The sequence below is a fragment of the Stegostoma tigrinum genome, chromosome 23, assembly GCF_030684315.1.
Source record: "Stegostoma tigrinum isolate sSteTig4 chromosome 23, sSteTig4.hap1, whole genome shotgun sequence".
Lineage (NCBI taxonomy): Eukaryota > Metazoa > Chordata > Chondrichthyes > Orectolobiformes > Stegostomatidae > Stegostoma > Stegostoma tigrinum.
Window position 1 is genome coordinate 30,317,978 of NC_081376.1, and position 19,761 is coordinate 30,337,738.

At 42.5% G+C, this 19,761-nt stretch overlaps 1 protein-coding gene across 9 annotated transcripts in view; it reads right to left on the reverse strand.

Annotated features, from left to right (window-relative positions):
- Nucleotides 1–19,761, reverse strand: part of LOC125462329 (ankyrin repeat and fibronectin type-III domain-containing protein 1-like) — a 753,498-nt gene that overhangs the window by 66,304 nt on the left and 667,433 nt on the right. For all 9 annotated transcript variants that reach the window (XM_048552254.2, XM_059654042.1, XM_048552260.2 and 6 more), the window contains 3 exons: nucleotides 11,227–11,317; nucleotides 4,521–4,628; nucleotides 3,598–3,697 (listed from right to left, as the gene is read on the reverse strand). In XM_048552254.2, coding sequence (XP_048408211.1) covers nucleotides 3,598–3,697; nucleotides 4,521–4,628; nucleotides 11,227–11,317 — 299 coding nt within the window. The remainder of the gene's footprint in view (nucleotides 1–3,597; nucleotides 3,698–4,520; nucleotides 4,629–11,226; nucleotides 11,318–19,761) is intronic.

Sequence of the window (19,761 nt, forward strand, 5' to 3'; positions counted from 1 at the left end):
TGGGCCGAAGTTGGATAGAGGAGAAGACAGGTGGAGAGGTGACAGACAGGTCAAAGAGTAAAGGTGAGTATAGGTGGGGAGTTAGGGAGGGGATAGGTCAGTCCAGGGAGGACGGACAGGTCAAGGGGGCAGGATGAGGTTAGTAGGTAGGAAATGGAGGTGCGGCTTGAGGTGGGAGGAGGGGATAGGTGAGAGGTAGAACAGGTTAGGGAGGCGGGGACGAGCTGGGCTGGTTTTGGGATGCAGTGGGGGGAGGGGAGATTTTGAAATCCACATTGGTACCATTGGGCTGCACGGTTCCCAAGCAGAATATGAGTTGCTGTTCCTGCAACGTATGGGTGGCATCATTATGGCACTGCAGGAGGCCACAGGAAGTGCTACACCTGCCCCCACACCTCCTCCCTCACCCCCATCCCAGGCCCCAAGATGACTTTCCACATCAAGCAGATGTTCGCCTGCACATCCGCCAATGTGGTATACTGCATCTGCTGTACCCGGTGTGGCTTCCTCCACATTGGGGAAACCAAGCGGAGGCTTGGGGACAGCTTTGCAGAATGCCTATGCTCGGTTCACAATAAACAAGTGCACCTCTCAGTCGCGAACCATTTCAACTCCCCCTACCATTCTTCAGACGACATGTCCATCCTGGGCCTCCTGCAGTGCCATAATGATGCCATCCATAGGTTGCCGGAACAGCAACTCATATTCCGCTTGGGAACCATGCAGCCCAATGGTATCAATGTGGATTTCACAAACTTCAAAATCTCCCCTCCCCCCACTGCATCCCAAAACCAGCCCAGCTTGGTCCCGCCTCCCTTACCTGTTCTTCCTCTCACCTATCCCCTCCTCCCACCTCAAGCCACACCTCCATTTCCTACCTACTAAACTCATCCCACCCCCTTGACCTGCCCGTCCTCCCCGGACTGACCTATCCCCTCCCTACCTTCCCACCCATACTCTCGTCTCCACCTATCTTCGCCTCTATCCATCTTTGGTCTGCCTCCCCCACACTCCCTATTTCTTTCAGAATCCTCTCCCCATCCCCCTTTTCTGATGAATGGTCTAGGCCCGAAACCTCAGCTTTTGTGCTCCTGAGATGCTGCTTGGCCTGCTGGGTTCATCCAACTCCACACTTTGTTATCTTGAATATTGACTGAGCTGGCTGAGTCCGAAAGGGTCTGAAACAGGTGATGAAGGAACCAGTAAGAAGAAAATAACCTACTTGACTTCATGCTCACCAATCTCATTGTTGCAGATGAATCTGCCTATCACAGTATTGGTACAGTGAATACAAAATCCAATCTTCACATTGAGGATATCGTCCATTGTGTTTTATGTCACTATCACCATACTAAATGGGACAGGTTTTGAACAGATTTAGCAACTTAAAACTAATCATCCATGAGGGGCTGTGAGCTATGAGAAAGAGCAAAATTGTATTCAATCAGAATATGTGACTACATGGCACTCAAATTCCCTATTTGATGATCACCAACAAACTGGGAGTTCAATCCTGGTTCAATAAAAGTGAGGGTTGGCATGCCAGGAACATTACCAGACATAAGCAAAAACAAGCTACAATGCATGATCAGTTCTAAACAGCATAAATATCATGCAATAGGCAGGGCTAAGCAATACCACAATTATAGGATCTTATTTAAGCTCTGCAAGCCCTGCCACATCCAGTTGTGAATGATGGGGGACAATTTAACAACTAGAAGATGGACGAGGCTCTACAAATATCCCGATCCTCAATAATGGGGATCCCAGCACATCAGTGAAAAAGAAAAAGCTGATGCACTTGCATCCATCTTCAGACATAAATGCCAAATGGATGATCAATCTTGGCCTTCCCCTGAGGTCCCCAGCATCACAGATGCCAGTCTTCAACTGATTCCATTCACTCCACCTGTTATCAAGGAAAGCCTGACGGCTACTGAATACTGAAAAAGTTAAGGGCCTTACAAATTCCAGCAATAGTACTTAAAAATTATGCTCCAGAATCAGTACACAATAGTGTCATGGCAATGTCTTATACCCAACCATCTTCAACCATCTTTATCAGTGACCTAACGTCCTTTGTAAGGTCAGAAATTAGGCTGTTTGCTGAAGACTGCACATTGTACAACACGTTGTACACATTTTGAAGACTGAAGCAGCAAGAGCTGGACAACATCTAGGCTTAGACCAAAAAGCGGTAAGTAATATTCACACCACACAAGTGCCAGGCAGGTGCTGACCATCTCAAACAAGAGAGAATTTAACCATCACCATCTGAAATACAACGGTACTACAGTCATTGAGTTCATCACGATTAACATCCTGGGAGCGTACCATTAACTAGAAACTGAACTAGACCAGCCATGTACACAGTGCCAATAGCAGGTCAGAAGCTGGAATTCTGCAGCAAATAACTCACCTGTCACCCTAAATGCCAATTCATCATCTACACACACAAATTGGGATTGTTACAGAATGTCCGCTACTTGCCTGGATGGTTGCAATTCGAACAACACTCAAGAAGCTTGACCCCATCCAGAACAAAACAGCCTGCTTGATTAGCACCCTCTCCGCCACCTTCTGCATGCACTTCCATCATCACCACACAGTGGTAACAGTTGTATCATGTACAAGACATGTACAGTAACTTAACAAGGCTCCACCATTTGCACATTTCAATCTGAAAATCTCCACTATTAGAAGGACAAGGGCTGCAGACATGTGGGAACACCACCACCTTTAAGCCATATACCATCCAGACTTAGAACTATATTAATGTTCCTTCACTGTGGCTAAGTCAAAATATTGGAATTCCATCTCTAACAGCAGTCTGAATATATTTACTGTTCTATGAGAGCAGTGCTTCAAAAAAGCAGCTCAGCATCGTCTTCTCAAGATCAATTAGAGATGGGCAATAAATTCTGTCTTAGTCAGTGATACCCACGGACCATGAATGATTTCCAAAACAGCCTTTTCAGCATGTATCAGAGATAATGGGAACTGCAGATGCTGGAGATTCCAAGATAATAAAATGTGAGGCTGGATGAACACAGCAGGCCAAGCAGCATCTCAGCATGCATTCAGTTTTACATTTTTAATCCAATTTCTCTTGGTCTGCCAAATGCTCCTTGAAAGAGGAAGTGTTTGTATATTCCATTTCTGTGGCAGTTATTGTTTTCAGTCTGGATGTTGCACTAGATGTTTCATCTCCAGCATGTGAAGATTTTTATAATGGTGTAAATCATAAAGGGAAAGTGGGCCTTTTCAATGGACCTTTTCAATGGACCTTTTCATGCTTCCCAAGGGAGCTGATTGACTGATTTCATTGCTCTTACGGAAAATATTAATTTCAGTTCCAACTGTGTTAGGCTGAATCCACGCCTGTTTTGTGAAACTTGGCCAACCTTTGTGAGTTAAATGATCCTGTGAACATTTCTTAAAATGTTTCCATCCAAGGAAGTCCAAGGTTTTAAATCAGCTGACAGAATTCAAAAATCAACAGTTCATCTTTAATAACATCATGAAATCAATTTTAATTATTATGTTTCATTTTCTCAAAAAACTGATTATTTCATTAAATAGGAGTAATCAACTCACCGTTTGAGAGTTTTAACAAATTTGCTTGTTGGTTGAAAAAGGTGTTTCAGGCTCTTGGACATAGAGTGTTTACGGCCCTGCAGATGGATTTTTGAGTTTTCTGGAAAATTCAAACAAACAGTTTTTAGGATGTTGATGTATTTTGATCACTCAAGGATTTAATAAAATAGTTTATCCAGCAGGACTTTTTTTAGCTGCTGACTTTCTTTGTTCCTTTAGGCTTACTAATGTGGAAGGTGGTCCTTAAGTTATTCAAAGTTAATTTTTCTTGGATGTTTCTATAGGCTGATGATGCTCAGTTATTCTTGTTACCTCAGTGTAGAGACAAGGTTTAAGGAACATACAGGTGAGTCTCTGAAGTATGCTGTAAGGTATCTGTGCCCTCAATGGTTATGTAATAAATTCTGTAAAAGGTAGACATTACAATAGCTTAAGGCAGAGATGTCTGCTGCATGACCATCATGAATAGCATGTAAACAAATACTGTTTTAAGAAATAGCTCAAAACCTGGAATAAACTTACCTAAACGGATAAAGCTATTCTGAAATACTCAGTATCATGAAGAACCTACCAGATAATACTATGGTTTCTTTCTCATTCTATAAACATTTTTAAGATTGTACAGTTGTAAATTGCTTTTTGTAAGTCATGTGACATTGGACAGAACTGGCTTAACGTGACAGCACAGGATACAATGTGGGATATAGTACAAACTAGTCAGTTAAAACCTTTGCCACTTTCACTGTTTATTTTCTTCTGAGTCCAAATAATTATGCCACATAATGTGAACTGCAATGTTTTGGCAGGTTAAAAAAACTGTGTTACTGAAAGTTCATACTTTACATCTCATCACATGTTCTTCAGTGCTTTCTCTTCATAAATTTGTATTCCAGTTGCAGGAGACAGTCGTTGCTTTAACTTACCATGGCACAGGCAATGTTGGTGGTTGTTTTTGATTTGATTCAGCAGTAGATCCAATGCCTCTGTCTGGCCACTATGCTTCACTTCCTTGCCATTGTATTCTCTCCAGTCTGGGAGGGAGAGAGTATAAGAAAACCAGATAGCATGTTGGCAGTTTTGCATTCCAAATCATGAATTTTGGTGGTGGCAGTGACTCTTTACAACCTCATACAAACAAAGACTAGGCCATTCAGCCTCTCAAACCTGTTCCATTGATAAGATTCCAGCTGATTTGATTGTAACCACATATCCACATCCCACCAACCTGATAACCTTTCATCCCTTTAGTTATCAGTAATCTATCCAGCACAGTTTGAAAGTCATTGCTTCTGCCATGTTTAAAGCAAGAGTGTTCAAAATTATTTTTTATTCATTCAGGAGGTGTAAATTTCACTGGTTGGACCAGCACTCATTACCTATCTATAATTGTACTTGAGAAGGTAGTAATGGGTTGCCTTCTTGAACCACTGTGGTCCCATTTAGTGTAGGTATACCAGTGATACTGTTGGGGATGGAGTTCCAGGATTTTGAATCAGGAAATAAAGGAAAGGTGATACAATTTCCAAATCAGAATGGTGAGTGGCTTGGACAGAAACTTGCAGGTGGTGTTGGTCCCATGTATTTGGAATAATTGTCCTTCTCGATGGTAGTGGTCATGAGTTTGGGACTCTATACCCTCTTAAAGAAAGAATTTCACCTCACCTCTGTTGTATATGGGCACACACTTGTTTTTAAATAGTGACTCAAATACCAAATTCTCCCATAACAGGAAGCATCCTTTCCACATCTGTCCTGTCAACACCCCTCAGGATCTTATATGTTCGAATCTAGTCACCTCTCACTCTTCCAAATTCCAGCAGTTACAAGCCCAGCCTGTCCAATCTTTCCTTATAAGATGCTCATTCCAGGTATGAGTCTGGTCAATCCTCTTTGAACAGCTTTCAACATATTTAGATCCTTCTTCAAGGATACTGTACCAATACTGGCCAATACTGTATGGTATTCAGATATGGTTTCACTATTGTCCAGTATAACTGAAGCAGAGCCTCCCTGCTTTTGTACTCAATTCTCCACACATTATATTAGCTTTCCTAATTCCTTGCTGTACCTGCACCTCCCATGATTCATGCACTAAGATTCCTCGGTCCTTTTGCATCTCAGGGCTCTGTGATTTCTCACCTTTAGACAAAATGCATGTTTTTTATTTATACTACTAAAGCAGTCAATTTCACATTTTCTCACATTATATTCCATTTGCCTGATCTGTGCCCATTCAGTTAACATATTTACATCTTTTTCTAGACTCCTACATGTTCCTCACAACCTAGTTTCTCACCTATCTTTGACTGATCAACAAAAAACTCCAAGACAACAACAGAACCATCCAACAACAACAACAAAAACAAACAAAGTTGCTGGAAAAGCTCAGCAGGTCTGGCAGCATCTGTGGAGGAGAAAACAGAGTTAACGTTTCAGGTCCAGTGACCCTTCCTCAGAAGAAAATTGTACCCTCTGACGAGCCAGATAATCTGAAACTCTGTTGCCCCAGGAGAGGACCCCCTCACCCCTCAATGTCCCCTTCCCACCAAACACTTCTCTACTTTGCAGGAGGTTTGATCCTGAGGCCTCAATCTAGCAGGTTGCCTCAGGAGGCCTATTTAGCTCCCTAGAACTCACCTTGTAGCTGCAGGTGAATCCAGGGTCTTAAAGTGGTGCAGCCTCGTCACCTTGGAACTAATGGTACTGCCTCAAAATTCAACACAACCACAAGCTTTTTATGAAACTTAACAGTAACCTAAACTAATCTGGTAATGGTTACACTGACCAGAGCATACTAGCATTTTGTTCTGCTCTGCCCTGAGTTATCCGAAATCAGAAGGCACAGTAATGACACAGTACTACTTGTTTTACTGCCATCTGAGCTAGCCATGGACAAGTCAAAACAGGCACAATGATGAGGTAGTATGTGGGAAATGGTGCCCCAGCGACAGCAGTTTCGGTGAGAAGGAAGAGATGCCAAGAGAAAATGTGGTTATTAGATGTGGGGGCTTAGACCATCAGCAGTATTATTCATATTCATGGATCAGAGATTCAAACCAAAGGATCACTTCATGAACATTCACAGCTGCAAATGTTCTGGTTTTGTTGCTCACAGGAGCCCCGACATTCAACCAACATCAACAGGGAAATAACTCCACAGGGGCTCATATTCCATTACCCAGTCACCATTTATTTAAATGTGGAGAGTCCTTGACACTGATCCAACTCCCTCAGAGCCAGCTCTCAGAATTAATAGGATGCCTGACACTGCTGTTCTTATCTGTCATTCAGGGTTCCTTGATTGGACTAGATTAACAGCCCCAGAGAACTCATATTCTGTGAGGTCCACCTGGCTGACCTTGTTACAATTATTACAACCCTCACTCCCCTCTGTGTCCAAGGACATAGGCCAGTTCTTTCAGTTCTTTTGTTTTTTGCTCTGCCTGGGGTATTTTAGCACTGGGTCAGGTTCCTCCAACTCTGCCCCTGATACGGGTGGTGTGTATCTCACACCAGCTCACCTCTTGTGCCTGCAATGTCTCAGAAGAAATTTATACGCTTCTTCAAACGGCAGAGGTGTTGAGCGGTGACATCCGCCATTTCCATCTCAGATTGCAAGATATCTCCAACTTTCGAAAGACAGGCAGAACCCATAGGTTCTGGAACAGTTGGAAAGGCTGTCAAGGAAACGGGCAGGTTCTGCTCCCACACTGTTTGCAAGTTTGCAGCTTTCATATGGTCCACATGCTAGTTCAGGACTGTCACACCTACTAGAACTTTTTGCGTCACTGAACCTAACCTCATGTTGACCATGCCTCTTACCTATGCAGGGTCATTCTTGTGGTTCCTACACCAAACTTTATCTCCAAAAGTAAACTGTCGCTCTCGTTTGACGGAGGCTTGTGTTCGGCATTGGTGTTCCTGATGCCATTTCACTCTCCCCTCCAGATCTAGGAAGATCAGATTTAACCCGGTGCAGAGTCTTCTCCCGATCAGCTACTCTACTGGAGCTATATGAAGGATGGTCCTACGGTCAACTAGGAACTGATACAGTTTGGTATCCAGTGAAGCTGTATGTTGTTTCTTTAAGCATGCCTTCAAAGTTTGGACCGCTCTTTCTGCCAGACACTGGATGATGGATGGTATGCAGTTGACCTTATATGTCGAATACCATTTGATTTTAGGAAATACTCAAATTTCCTGATGGTAAACTATGGCCCATTAACTGTGACCAACACTTCTGGGAGTCCATGTATTGCAAAAGATGCCTGCAGTTTTTCTATCATCACCATGTTTGACAAATGAACTTTATGCATGACAGCCACTTCGATTGGGTGTCCACAATGACAAAGAACATTGAGCCCCTGAAAAGACCTGCACTGTCGATGTGTAACCAAGTCCAGGGTTTTCCCAGCTATTCCCACAAATTGGGGAGCAGCTGGCATTAATTTTTATCCTGTTGGCACTCTGGGCACTGCCATACCAATGCAGTTATGTCTGCATTAAGTCCTGGCCACCAGACATAACTTCTCACCAACATCTTCATTTTAGAAACCTGGATGACCCTGGTGGAGTTGACCCAATCAGTGACCTTTGCTCGGGACAATCACTCATACTCTCCATAATAATGTGCCATCCTCTACTGTGATCTGGTCTCTCCAGGTCCAAAGATGTTTCAGTTGTGATTGTGATGGCCCTTTGGTTTCCCCCGTCACCACCAGCTGTTGCAGTTTTTCCAGGACTGGATCTTTCTGTGTCCAAAATCTGATACCATCAGCTGTGACTAAAAGTGTGTTCAGAAAATCAAAAACCAGTAAGGATTCTTCCAGTGGCAATATCAATGGTGGCGTATCTGCCAGTGGGAGGTAGCTCAATGCATCCACATTCGCTACTTGCTCTCCCAATGATGTTCCAACTTGTAATTATACACACTTGCTATTTGACCCCACTGCTAAGTTTGGCCTGAAGCTATGGATAGCATGGCCTTGTCCTCTCAAAGTAAGCCAGGCAGGGGTTTATGGCCTATTAGTATTACAAATTTACATCCACACAGGTATTGGCGGAACTTCCTGACTCCAAATATGACTGCAAACCTTCCTGCTCTATCTGGGTGTATTTATGCTCTGCTTTAGCCAAAGTCCTGTTATTGGGCCACCTGTGAACTAATACAACCCAATGCCATACAGGGAGGAGTCGCACGTTAATACCAGATCTCACTTGGGATCATATTGTGCCAACAGCTTAGAGGATGATAGCTGTTTCTTCACTTCCCTGAAACCTATGGCTTGGCTACGTGACCATTTCCAAGAGTTGATGCAAAGGTGCCAGAATGAAGGCCAGGTTATGTATGAGCTTTCCATAATAATTCTTCACCCCAAGGAAAATCCTAAGCTTCAGTACGGACTTGGCAGCTAGGATGCCTTTGATCACCCTCACTTTATCTTCCAATGGGTGTAACCCAGACCTGTCGACTCTGTAGCCCAATTACATCACTTGGGGTGTCTGGAACACAGATTTTTCCCTTCTAAGGCGTACACTGACCTGGGAGAAATGTGGAAGGACTTTGTCCAAGTTCTCTAGGTTCTCCTAATTGATCTCCCCTTGTATAAGCATGTCATCTAGATAAATGATAACCTTGGGCAGACCTTGTAAAATGCTCTCCACCATCCGCTGAAAAATTGAAAAGGCTGATGATGTGCCAAATGGCAGTCTTGCATACTGGTACAAACTCTTATGGGTATTAATTGTAGCGTATTTTTGGGAAAACTCATCTGCTTCAATTGCAAGTATGCATGGCTCATGTCCAGTTTGGTGAAGGACAGTACTACCCTCTCCCAGCTTTGCGTGTAAATCCTCTATGCGAGGGTTTGGGTCTTTATCCAGCTGAGAAAAACAGTTCACTGTTTGTTTAAATTGCCGACAAAGGTAAACCAAAGATAAACAACTCTCAGGCTTCACAATTGGTACAACCAGCACTGCCCATTCCGGAGCTAGCATGGGCTGCGACCTGCGGTGGGGCGAGACACACAGGGAACCGAAGTGAATACGGGCAAAGACCTGTGGAGGGCCAGAGTGAGCAGCAAGCTGTTGTACTCGTAGGCCTGTTGTTGTGCCCAGTGAGCCCCAGAACACTGTGAGCAATGAGCCCTGGAGCAGCACGTGGCCTGTGAGCCTGGAGCAGCACAGAGAAGTCCTGCAGCAGCACATGGGGAAGCTGCAACACTACCTCCCAATCAGCCCCGCGCAACCCCCACCTGCGCTACCCAACCCCCCCACAAAGCCCCGCAAGCAGCACGCAGGCAGTGAGTCCTGGACAGAGACTGGTGTGAGACGACAATCCTTACCTCAGAGCACTGTAGTGTTAACCCCTTAATACATCCCTACTTTTAACTTAGTTTCAACTATGTAATTAAGCGATGACTTTTATCCCTCTGCTATATCCAAGAATCGTACCCAGGTACTTGTACCTAAGATGTTGCCATAAGAAGGCAGACATTGTAAAAGTGTTTCACTGTCCTCCTGCAATGGGGCACACATGACAATAAAAGGATTTTGCATTGTACTGTAAAACAAAAAGGAGGAAGAAATAGGAGAACAGGTTATTTAGAGATAAAGAGCGAAAGAAGGAGAACAGAAAGGGGAGGTGATGCCGATCAGAAGAATAGAATTGAGTTGAGAAGTAAGGGAACACGGGAGAGATGTGTACGATAACTAAATTAATTGAGTGTTTAACTACATAACTGGGTGATGGGAATGCACCTGTGCTCAATTACATAAGTTGTCACCAGCTCATTGGTGTAGGGATGTGATTTACACTTTGGGATTAATTGCCAAATAAGAGAGAGTGCTAAGATTCAAATTGTGGACCAACCCATCTAGCTCCTCTAGGCCCGGTCATAGATTGTGTTTTCCTAATATCTTCAGTGTCTACAGTTATGAAGGAGCTCTTTCATGACCAGTGAGTACTGTTAGATCTGAAGTGCATTATCAGCCCCAGGCTGATAAAATGGCTATACTCAAAAGAATATAAAAAGGAATTAATCCTTTTGAGGGATTACTAATGAGTTCATTTGGTTGGTTGTTTGTTTCTAGTTTGCTCAATAGAATATATATAATACACTGTGTTGACTGGACTGAGGTACAAGATATGTAATGTGTGTCTGCATATGAAAACTTGTAAGTCCTTAAAAAACTAGTCCTCCAGTTCTGTCCTTCATTGGCTAGCTATCTAGCAAGCTGTAGAAGATTAAATGAGTGTGTAGAATTTGTGATAGAATAGAATTTTCTTGGGATGTTAAAGACTAATTAGGTAGATAGTGCCTGCACTGTATCAGGAGACGAAATTAGTGAAATTGGTGAACTTGAATCTATGACAGAGTGTAAAATCCAAGGGATGTACAAGGAAGAAGATTCTAAATTAATGTTTGCTCAATATTCCCTGGCATTTTTAGATATTTTTTCTCATACAGTCTTGCCTGAATCAGCTGCTGGTAAAGTGGAACATTGGAACTGCGGTCTTTCATCCTGCCACTCCACTTTGGGATGCATTTCCAGACCTGCAACTTACATCTTTTGTATTTATCTTATCAACAGATGAAAACAGCTGTGTATTTTCAAAGTGGTACTTACTAGAAGGTGTTGCACATGCAGGAGTGGATATCTGTGGGGGCCCCCAACCTTTCATATTATAGGCAGACACCCGGACATAGTAAGAGATCCCCTAAGAGAAAGTCAAGAGGATAGGATTTTGTAAAGTTATTTTGTAAATCTCACAAGTGTTGGTACTTAACCAATGCAACACTATGGCACAGACCACAAATATTAACTAATCCAATATTTTAAAATAATTTTGATTTGTGAGTTGTGTGCTTATCAACATGAGGAATATTAGTGCTGGGAAGAGAACATTTTCCATTTCAGGTACTCAGTGTTACCATCACATTTGGAGTTGGATACAGAAAGAGTTTAGTACTATGTATGCCATCAAATGTAAACACTCAGTTTCCACGGCCACCAACAAAGCAGTGCACATCAAAATGAAATTAGCATGTCCCCTTTAATTTGCAACATTTAAATATTATTGATTTTCGCGTCCATGATGATGTTGTCCTACAGCATCTCTTCAGAACAATATTTCATCACAGATTACATTGTTACATTCCATTATGTCGCGATCAGTGAGTACGTACATCCATATCAGGGATGGTAAGCAATCCCACTACCTCATGACACATTTTATATGATTTCCCATCAGTTTTTGCCAAAGAGAAGGATATGGATGATGTTAAGTTTAGGGAGGTGTATGCTGATATTCTAAGGTATGTCAATATCAAGGAGGAAGAGGTTTGGCTATAAAATCATTAAGGTGGATGGATGGATTCCCAGGGCTTTTTGGGATCTATCCCAGGATAGTTAAGGAGACAAGTGTAGAGATGTTGGGGCCTTAATGGAGATTTTTGCATCATCCTTAGACACAGGTGAGTCCCAGAAGACCCGAACAGGGATAATCCAGGAAATTATAGGCCAGTGAACTTTATATCAGTTGTAGGGAAATTATTGGACAGGATTCTTAGGGACAGGATTTACTTGTACTTAGAAAAAAATGGACTTATAATAGATAGTCATCATGTGTTGGGGAGGTCTTGTCTCACAAATCTGATCGAATTTTTTGAGGAAGTGACGAAGACAATTGAGGGTAGAGCAATGGATGATATCTCCATGGGCTTTATGAAAGCACTTGATAAGGTCCCTCATGGTAGGCTGGTCCAGAAGATTAAGTCACATGGGATCCACAGTGAATTGGAAAGTTGGCTAGGCCATAGAAGATAGAGGGTAGTTGTGGAGGATGTTTTTTTGACTGGAGATTTATGATCAGTGGTGTTAAACAGGGACCGGTGATGGAACCTCTGTTTTTGCAATATATGTAAATGATTTCCACAAAAATGTAGGTGGTCTGATTACTAAGTTTGCAGATTGGAGTTGTGGATACTGAGGAAAGATGTCAAAAGATATAGCAGGAAATAGGTCACTTGGACAGTTGGTTGCAGAAACAGCAGATGGAGTCATAGGCTTGTCCAGACAAGTGTGAGATGATGCATTTTGGGAGGTTAAATTCAAGAAAAAAAGTATGCTGTAAATGGCAGGGCCATTGGTATGTAGAGAGCTCTTGGGATGCAAGTCCATAGCTCCCTGAAAGTGGCGACGCAACTTGATAAGTTGGTAAAGAAGGTGTATGGTATGATTTCCTTCATCAGTCAGGGCATTAGGTATAAATGTTGGCAAGTCACATTGTATAAAACTTTAGTTAGGCTACATTTAGAGTATCATGTTCATTCTTGTCACCATACTATAGGAAGATCATGGATGCATAAGAGGTTTACCAGGATATTCGCTGGATTGGAGAGTATTAGCTATCAGGAGAGATTGGACAAACTTGAATGGTTTTTGCTAGAGCAGTGACCTGAAATTATATGAAATTACGAGAGGTGTGGATAGGGCGGAGAGTCAGTCTTTTTCAAGGGTGGAAATAGCAAGTACCAGGGAGAATAGGTTTAAAGCTAGATGAGGAAAGTTTTAAAGGAGTTGTTTTTCCTTTATTCATTCACAGGGTGAGGGTATTTCTGGCCAGGCAGCATTTGTTGCCCATCCCTAATTGCCCAGAGGGCTGTTATGAGTCAACCACATTGCTTGGGGGTCTGGACCCTCATGTCAGCCAGGCCAGGTAAGGACGGCAGTTTCCTTTGCTAAACGACATTAATGGACCAGATGGGGTTCATGGTCATTGTTAGACTCTTTAATGCCTGATATTTATTGAATTCAAATTCCACAATCTGAAAATCGAGATTCGAACCCAGGTCCCCAGAACACTATCTGGGTCTCTGGGTTAACATTTCCAACGATAATATCACTAGGCCATTGCCTCCATGTGTGAGGCAATTTTTGTTCTTTTAAAACACATGTAGGCACCTCAAAAGTGCTGCCAGGGTGGAAAAACAAACAGATATGATAGCAATGTTTACCATGCATTTAGAGAGATCATGAAGGGGAGGAAATAGATGAATATGGACCATGCAGACAAATGGGATTAGTTGAGAAATGACATAATGGTCAGCATCAATATATTGGGCGAAAGGGCCTTTCATGTGCTCTACTCTACTTTGTTCTATTTGTGGTAATGTAATTAATCTAATGCCTGATTATTGATCAAACCTATCCTCTGATTACCACTTAATTGTTTCAAGACTGACTTTGACTTTGTACCTGGAGTTGATTAAAACACCGAGGTACATTTGAGTTTCCTTCAGGATATAATACACTCAACCAATAAAGAAAACTGCATGATGGAAAATGTGTGCACACGTGAAGATGCGTTTAAGTCAATATGAGTAGATTGTCTGTCTTTTTTTTTGTTAATAGGTTGTGGTTAGACCCAGTCACATTTTTTTTCATGCACCAAAATGCTATTATGCACAACTAAGTAACTTTCCCACCACTAAAATCACAGTTACATTTTTTTCACCTTTTTTCCTTTTTAACTACCATTAATCACATGTGTAGCCAATCAAGTATTTACAAGCAAAGCCCCTTATGGGCAATGCAAGCCATCAAAAGTAAGGGAGAGGTACGGAGAGAGGGAAGGGACTAAATCAAAATAGAACCCAACCACATTAACTTGATTGTGTGGGCAAATCCACTTTTGAGTAATTGGAAAACTAGGTAGGCATTTCATATGGTACATGATCAATAAGTACTGGTGGCTGTTTTCAGATGCTAGTTACAAACGGCATGCATAAACAAACACGCAATGGAAGAGACTACTTGTTTCTGGTAACTGCTATTTCACTGTAACTCAAATCAGAAATTATGAGAAGATCTAAAACATAAAATTCAAGTGGATTCTAACTCTCAAGGAGCTGATGATAATTTCTTATAAATCACCAAAGTACAATCTTGTTTGGATTGAAATACAATCATGTACTATTGTTCTTCCTGGTTTGCTGTGGTCATGTGATCCCTACCATGAGGCAGGCACACTGCAGGCAGGCATCTTAAGGTCTCTTCAATAAAGAATTCATTCTGCTGTCCTCATTATATGGTGTCAGATAAGGTGCTGAGATGGAGTGTGAGGAAAAAACACAGTTACTGACCGAGTGACACAGGAATATTCACAAGTATGAAAGCTAATATGAGTAAATCAAATAAACTGAAATACTACAAGAAACAAGATAGAGTTGAAGCACAAGAAAGAGACAGCGATTGTCCCATTCATCTCCAAGTTTCAGTCAAAATGAAAGATGACTTTTAACACACAATAGTAAAGTTATGAAATTTGTTTACCAAAGTAAAGGCTGACCATTACTATACTCTCACCACTGTTAGGAAGGGAATATTTCACAGTACATTTTACCTTGAATTTTTCCAAAGAACAGAAAAAAAACACAATGCAGGAATTTTGAATGTTTTGAGGGAATGCTTTGAATCCCAAGTGGATAGAATTTATGATTTTTTTTCAGTAATTAGGCAATATTAATACAAAAGAATTCATTGGCCAATACGTCAACGCATTAACCCAGCTAACAGAATCCTACGAATTTATGCAAATAAAAGATGATCTATTTAAGCACAGAATTGTATAGGTATAAGATAAGGGATTCTGCAATAAAGACACTTCGACTGAGAGAGGAGAAGCTCAATCCCAGGAAAGTAATTGGCATTTGGATAATTTGCTATTGGTGTAAATCAGTGGCTGGAGCATTTTCATGACAGAACAGAGCAGGTTTTACATAATGCTGATAGATACTCTGGCCCCAGAAGGCAGAACAATCACAAAAAGGAGATGCAAATACTGTGGAAGACATCATGCAGAGAAGAAGGCATGCTTGCATGAAGGAGCGTTCTTGCTGCACAAATCTGAACGATTTTTCACTGAAATGTATGGCTAAATGGAAGCATGAAACACAAGTGAAAATGTTCACAAGACTGATAGCAGCTGAAAGCTTTGATGTATCACTCTACACCATGCTGCAGGTTCATTAAGTGAGATCAATAAGTGATACAACATATTGGAAATTAGGGTCCCCCTTAAGCCTCTGTACATTTAGCATTCCATAGTTGGTATTTCCTGTGTAGCATGTAATCTTATTTAAGTGTTTCACATTAGTAACGGGCCTTATGTAAATATAAGCAAATCTCCCGTAAATGAAAACAGAGGAGCGGTTTGAAGAATCACCAAGATAATGACTCATCAAAACTTGATTAGGCCCCACCCTCGTCCATTATCAGCACAGTGTATTGAAAAATAAGAAGTTTAGTTTACAGAAGGAACAAAAAATTTAACCCTCAAATGGAGTTGGGTGAGGGGACAAGGGTCATCCAAAATCAGAAGGATCTGTGCCATGATCAATGGACAAGAGGGTTAGACAGGCGACTGAAATAACATGGCCAATCACCAAAATTATAGATATTAACTAGGATAGGAGTGCAGGAAGGAGCAAGAACATCTAGGGAGACAAACCACACTGTGTCCTTGTCTGGTCCAGGAGTTCCTGATCAGCCTGGGGCAGAACAGAGACTGTTAAAACCAAAGGCCTCCACTAAAGGCTGCAAGACAACTGGGATATGGAAAAGAGCTGCCTCTGCTCCTCTATTAACAGAATGGCTCTGGGATCAGAAAAGCATTTTCATCTGTAATGGGTCATATATTTCCTCTTTTCCCTAATGATCTAATGTATGTATCAACAAGCTATCAGAAAATTGCAAATCATTGACTGTCTGTATAAGGTAACTATGATTGCAAACCCACCAATATCATCAATGTTCTGTGACTGTAGGAATGATGGCTACAGAAGAAGAACATCATGTTAATATCAGATATCTGATAGACACTAATGTGCAATGCAAAACCATAACCTCCACAGACCTGTGTGAAGTGGCTAGCACTGCTGCCTTACAGAACTAGGGACCTGGGTTTCATTCTAGCCCTGGGTGACTACCTCTGTGGAGTTTTCAGATTCTTCCCATTTCTGCATGGTTTCCTTTGGGTGCTCTGGGTTTCCTCCCATAGTCCAAAGATGTGCAATTTAGGTGGGTTGACCATGCTAAATTTCCCTAAGTGTCCAGGTATGTGTAGGCTAGATCCGTTAGCCATGGGAAATGCAGGATTACAAGAATAGAGAAGGGGGGTTGGGTCTGGATGAGATGCTCCTCGAAGGGTCAGTGTGGTCACGATGGGCCGAATAGCCTGCTTCCACACTGTGGGGATTCTATGATCTACATCGCATATACGCTGTTGAGAATAACACTCCCAATGTCTGCTCTGTTTTCTGCAGAGTGTGAATTCAGTATTAATTAGCAGCAGCTACTCATGCTCTCGATGTAATCAGCCCAGCAGAACGACTGAATATAACAGGCAAGCGTCCTGCTTAAATCTAGCAAACTATCCAACAAGATCCAACTCTACAAATATGCAAAAATTAATGATAAAAGGATGGCTTGAACACATCAATACCTCTTGCAATAACAGCATATTGTGCATATGGAGATGAATTGATACCTTGAGTGGAAGATTGCGTACAGGAAATAAGTAATTATCCCTAAAGAGTTGCAAGGAAAGATGTTAAAATTTGCTCATGTAAACCACCAAGGAATTGAGACAAGCGTGAGGAAGGCAAGTGGGATCTTCTACTGGCCAAGAATAAGTAGTGAAATCAAAGACCACATCAGCCAAAGCAGTGCTTGTACATAGTGCTAATCTGGCAAGCTGGAGACCTACTGATGACACCTGATATCCTCAACAGATCTTAGATGGGAGGAGAGCTGTTCACACTCAAAAATGTAATTACCTTGTCACTATAGACGAGTAATCTGACAACAGGGAAGTGGATCAGCTGACTGTGACAATTGCTGAGTTTGTTCAATACCTGAAAACATTCTTCAGCTATTATGAGATTCGCCCTCAGTTCACAAGTGAGGAATTTATATGATTCATAAACAATTGAACAATTTAACACCACACATGATCCCCAGTCACAGTCATAGAGCACAGAAATAGACCCCTCAGTCCAACCAGTCCATGCCAAACATAATCCCAAAGTAAACTAGTCCCACCTGTCTGCTCTTGGCCCATATCCCTCCAAACCTTTCCTATTCATATATCCATCCAAATAGCTTTCAAATGTTGAAATTGTGCCCTCATCGACCACTTACTCAGGAAGTTCATTCCACATGCAAACCACCCACAGTAAAAAAAATTGCCCCACATGTTTTTTTTTAAATCTCTCTGCTCTGGCCTTAAAAATGTGCCCCTAGTCCTGAAATCCTCCATCCTACGGAAAAGACAAATACCACTAACTCTATCTATATCTCTCATTGTAATATAATTTTCTTTCAGGTCGCCTCTCAACCTCCGATGCTCCAGTGGAAAAAGTCCCAGCCTATCCAGCCTTTCCTTGTAACTCAAACCTCCCAGACCTGGCAACATCCTGGTAAATCTCTTCGGAACTGTCTCCTGCTTGATAATATCCTTCCTATAACTGGGTGACCAGAACTAGACACAGTATTCCAGAAGAGGCCTCACCAATGTCCTGTACAACCTCAACGTGATTTCCCAACTCCTACCCTCAAAGGACTGAGCAATGAAGGCTAGCGTGCCAAACGCCTTTTTAACCACCCTGATTATATATGACACAAACGTTAAAGAATTATGCACCTGTATAAAAAGGCTGAGATGGCGGTGAAACTCACTAAAGGAATCAAAGAAACCGAGCAAATCCTACACAGAAGTATAAAAGGCAGAGATAGTAGGAACTGCAGGTGCTGGAGAATCTGAGATAACAAGGTGTGGAGCTGCATAAATACAGCAGGCCAAGCAGCACCAGAGGAACAGGAAAGCTGACATTTCGGGCCTAGACCCTTCTTCACAAATTCTTCTGAAGAAGGGTCTAGGCCCGAAACTTCAGCTTTCCTGCTCCTCTGATGCTACTTGGCCTGCTGTGTTCATCCAGCTCGACACCTTGTTATCGAAGTATAAAAGGCAATCCTGATTTGGAGAAACAAACCTAATGAAGGAATGCAAAGTAGTCCAGTACAAAGAATAGTGTCAGACAGCACACAAACTACTGTTTCACCGGCTAACAAGCTACTGAAGCCAGAAGTAGAAACAGGTGTGAGTGACAAAATCAAGGTGAGACAGCATAAAGCCAAATTTTACACTAAATGTTAAACGATTGCCAAAATTGAGCATTAGACAGCTTGTGAGAGTATAAACCATCAACACTCTCAACAAAAGTCAGCCCATATGGCAACTTGGGCGTAAAACAATTATCACTTCAATCATGCATGGTGGAAGTGATATAACAGATATACCAACACAACTGAAGACACATATGCACAACTGAAGAAGCAATTCCTCAAGGGGTAGGGATAATGGGAACTGCAGATGCTGGAGAATCCAAGATAATAAAGTGTGAAGCTGGATGAATACAGCAGGCCAAGCAGCATCTCAGGAGCACAAAAGCTGACGTTTCGGGCCTAGACCCTTCATCAGAGAGGGGGATGGGGAGAGGGTTCTGGAATAAATAGGGAGAGAGGGGGAGGCGGACCAAAGATGGAGAGAAAAGAAGATAGGTGAAGAGGAGAGTATAGGTGGGGAGGTAGAGAGGGGACAGGTCAGTCCAGGGAAGACGGACAGGTCAAGGAGGTGGGATGAGGTTAGTAGGTAGGAAATAGAGGTGCGGCTTGGGGTGGGAGGAAGGGATGGGTGAGAGGAAGAACAGGTTAGGGAGGCAGAGACAGGCTGGGCTGGTTTTGGAATGCACTGGGGGGAGGGGAAGAGCTGGGCTGGTTGTGTGCTGCAGTGGGGGGAGGGGACGAACTGGGCTGGTTTTGGGATGCAGTGGGGGGAGGGGAGATTTTGAAGCTGGTGAAGTCCACATTGATACCATTGGGCTGCAGGGTTCCCAAGCGGAATATGAGTTGCTGTTCCTGCAACCTTCGGGTGGCATCATTGTGGCACTGCAAGAGGCCCATGATGGACATGTCATCTAAAGAATGGGAGGGGGAGTTGAAATGGTTCACGACTGGGAGGTGCAGTTGTTTATTGCGAACTGAGCGGAGGTGTTCTGTAAAGCGGTCCCCAAGCCTCCGCTTGGTTTCCCCAATGTAGAG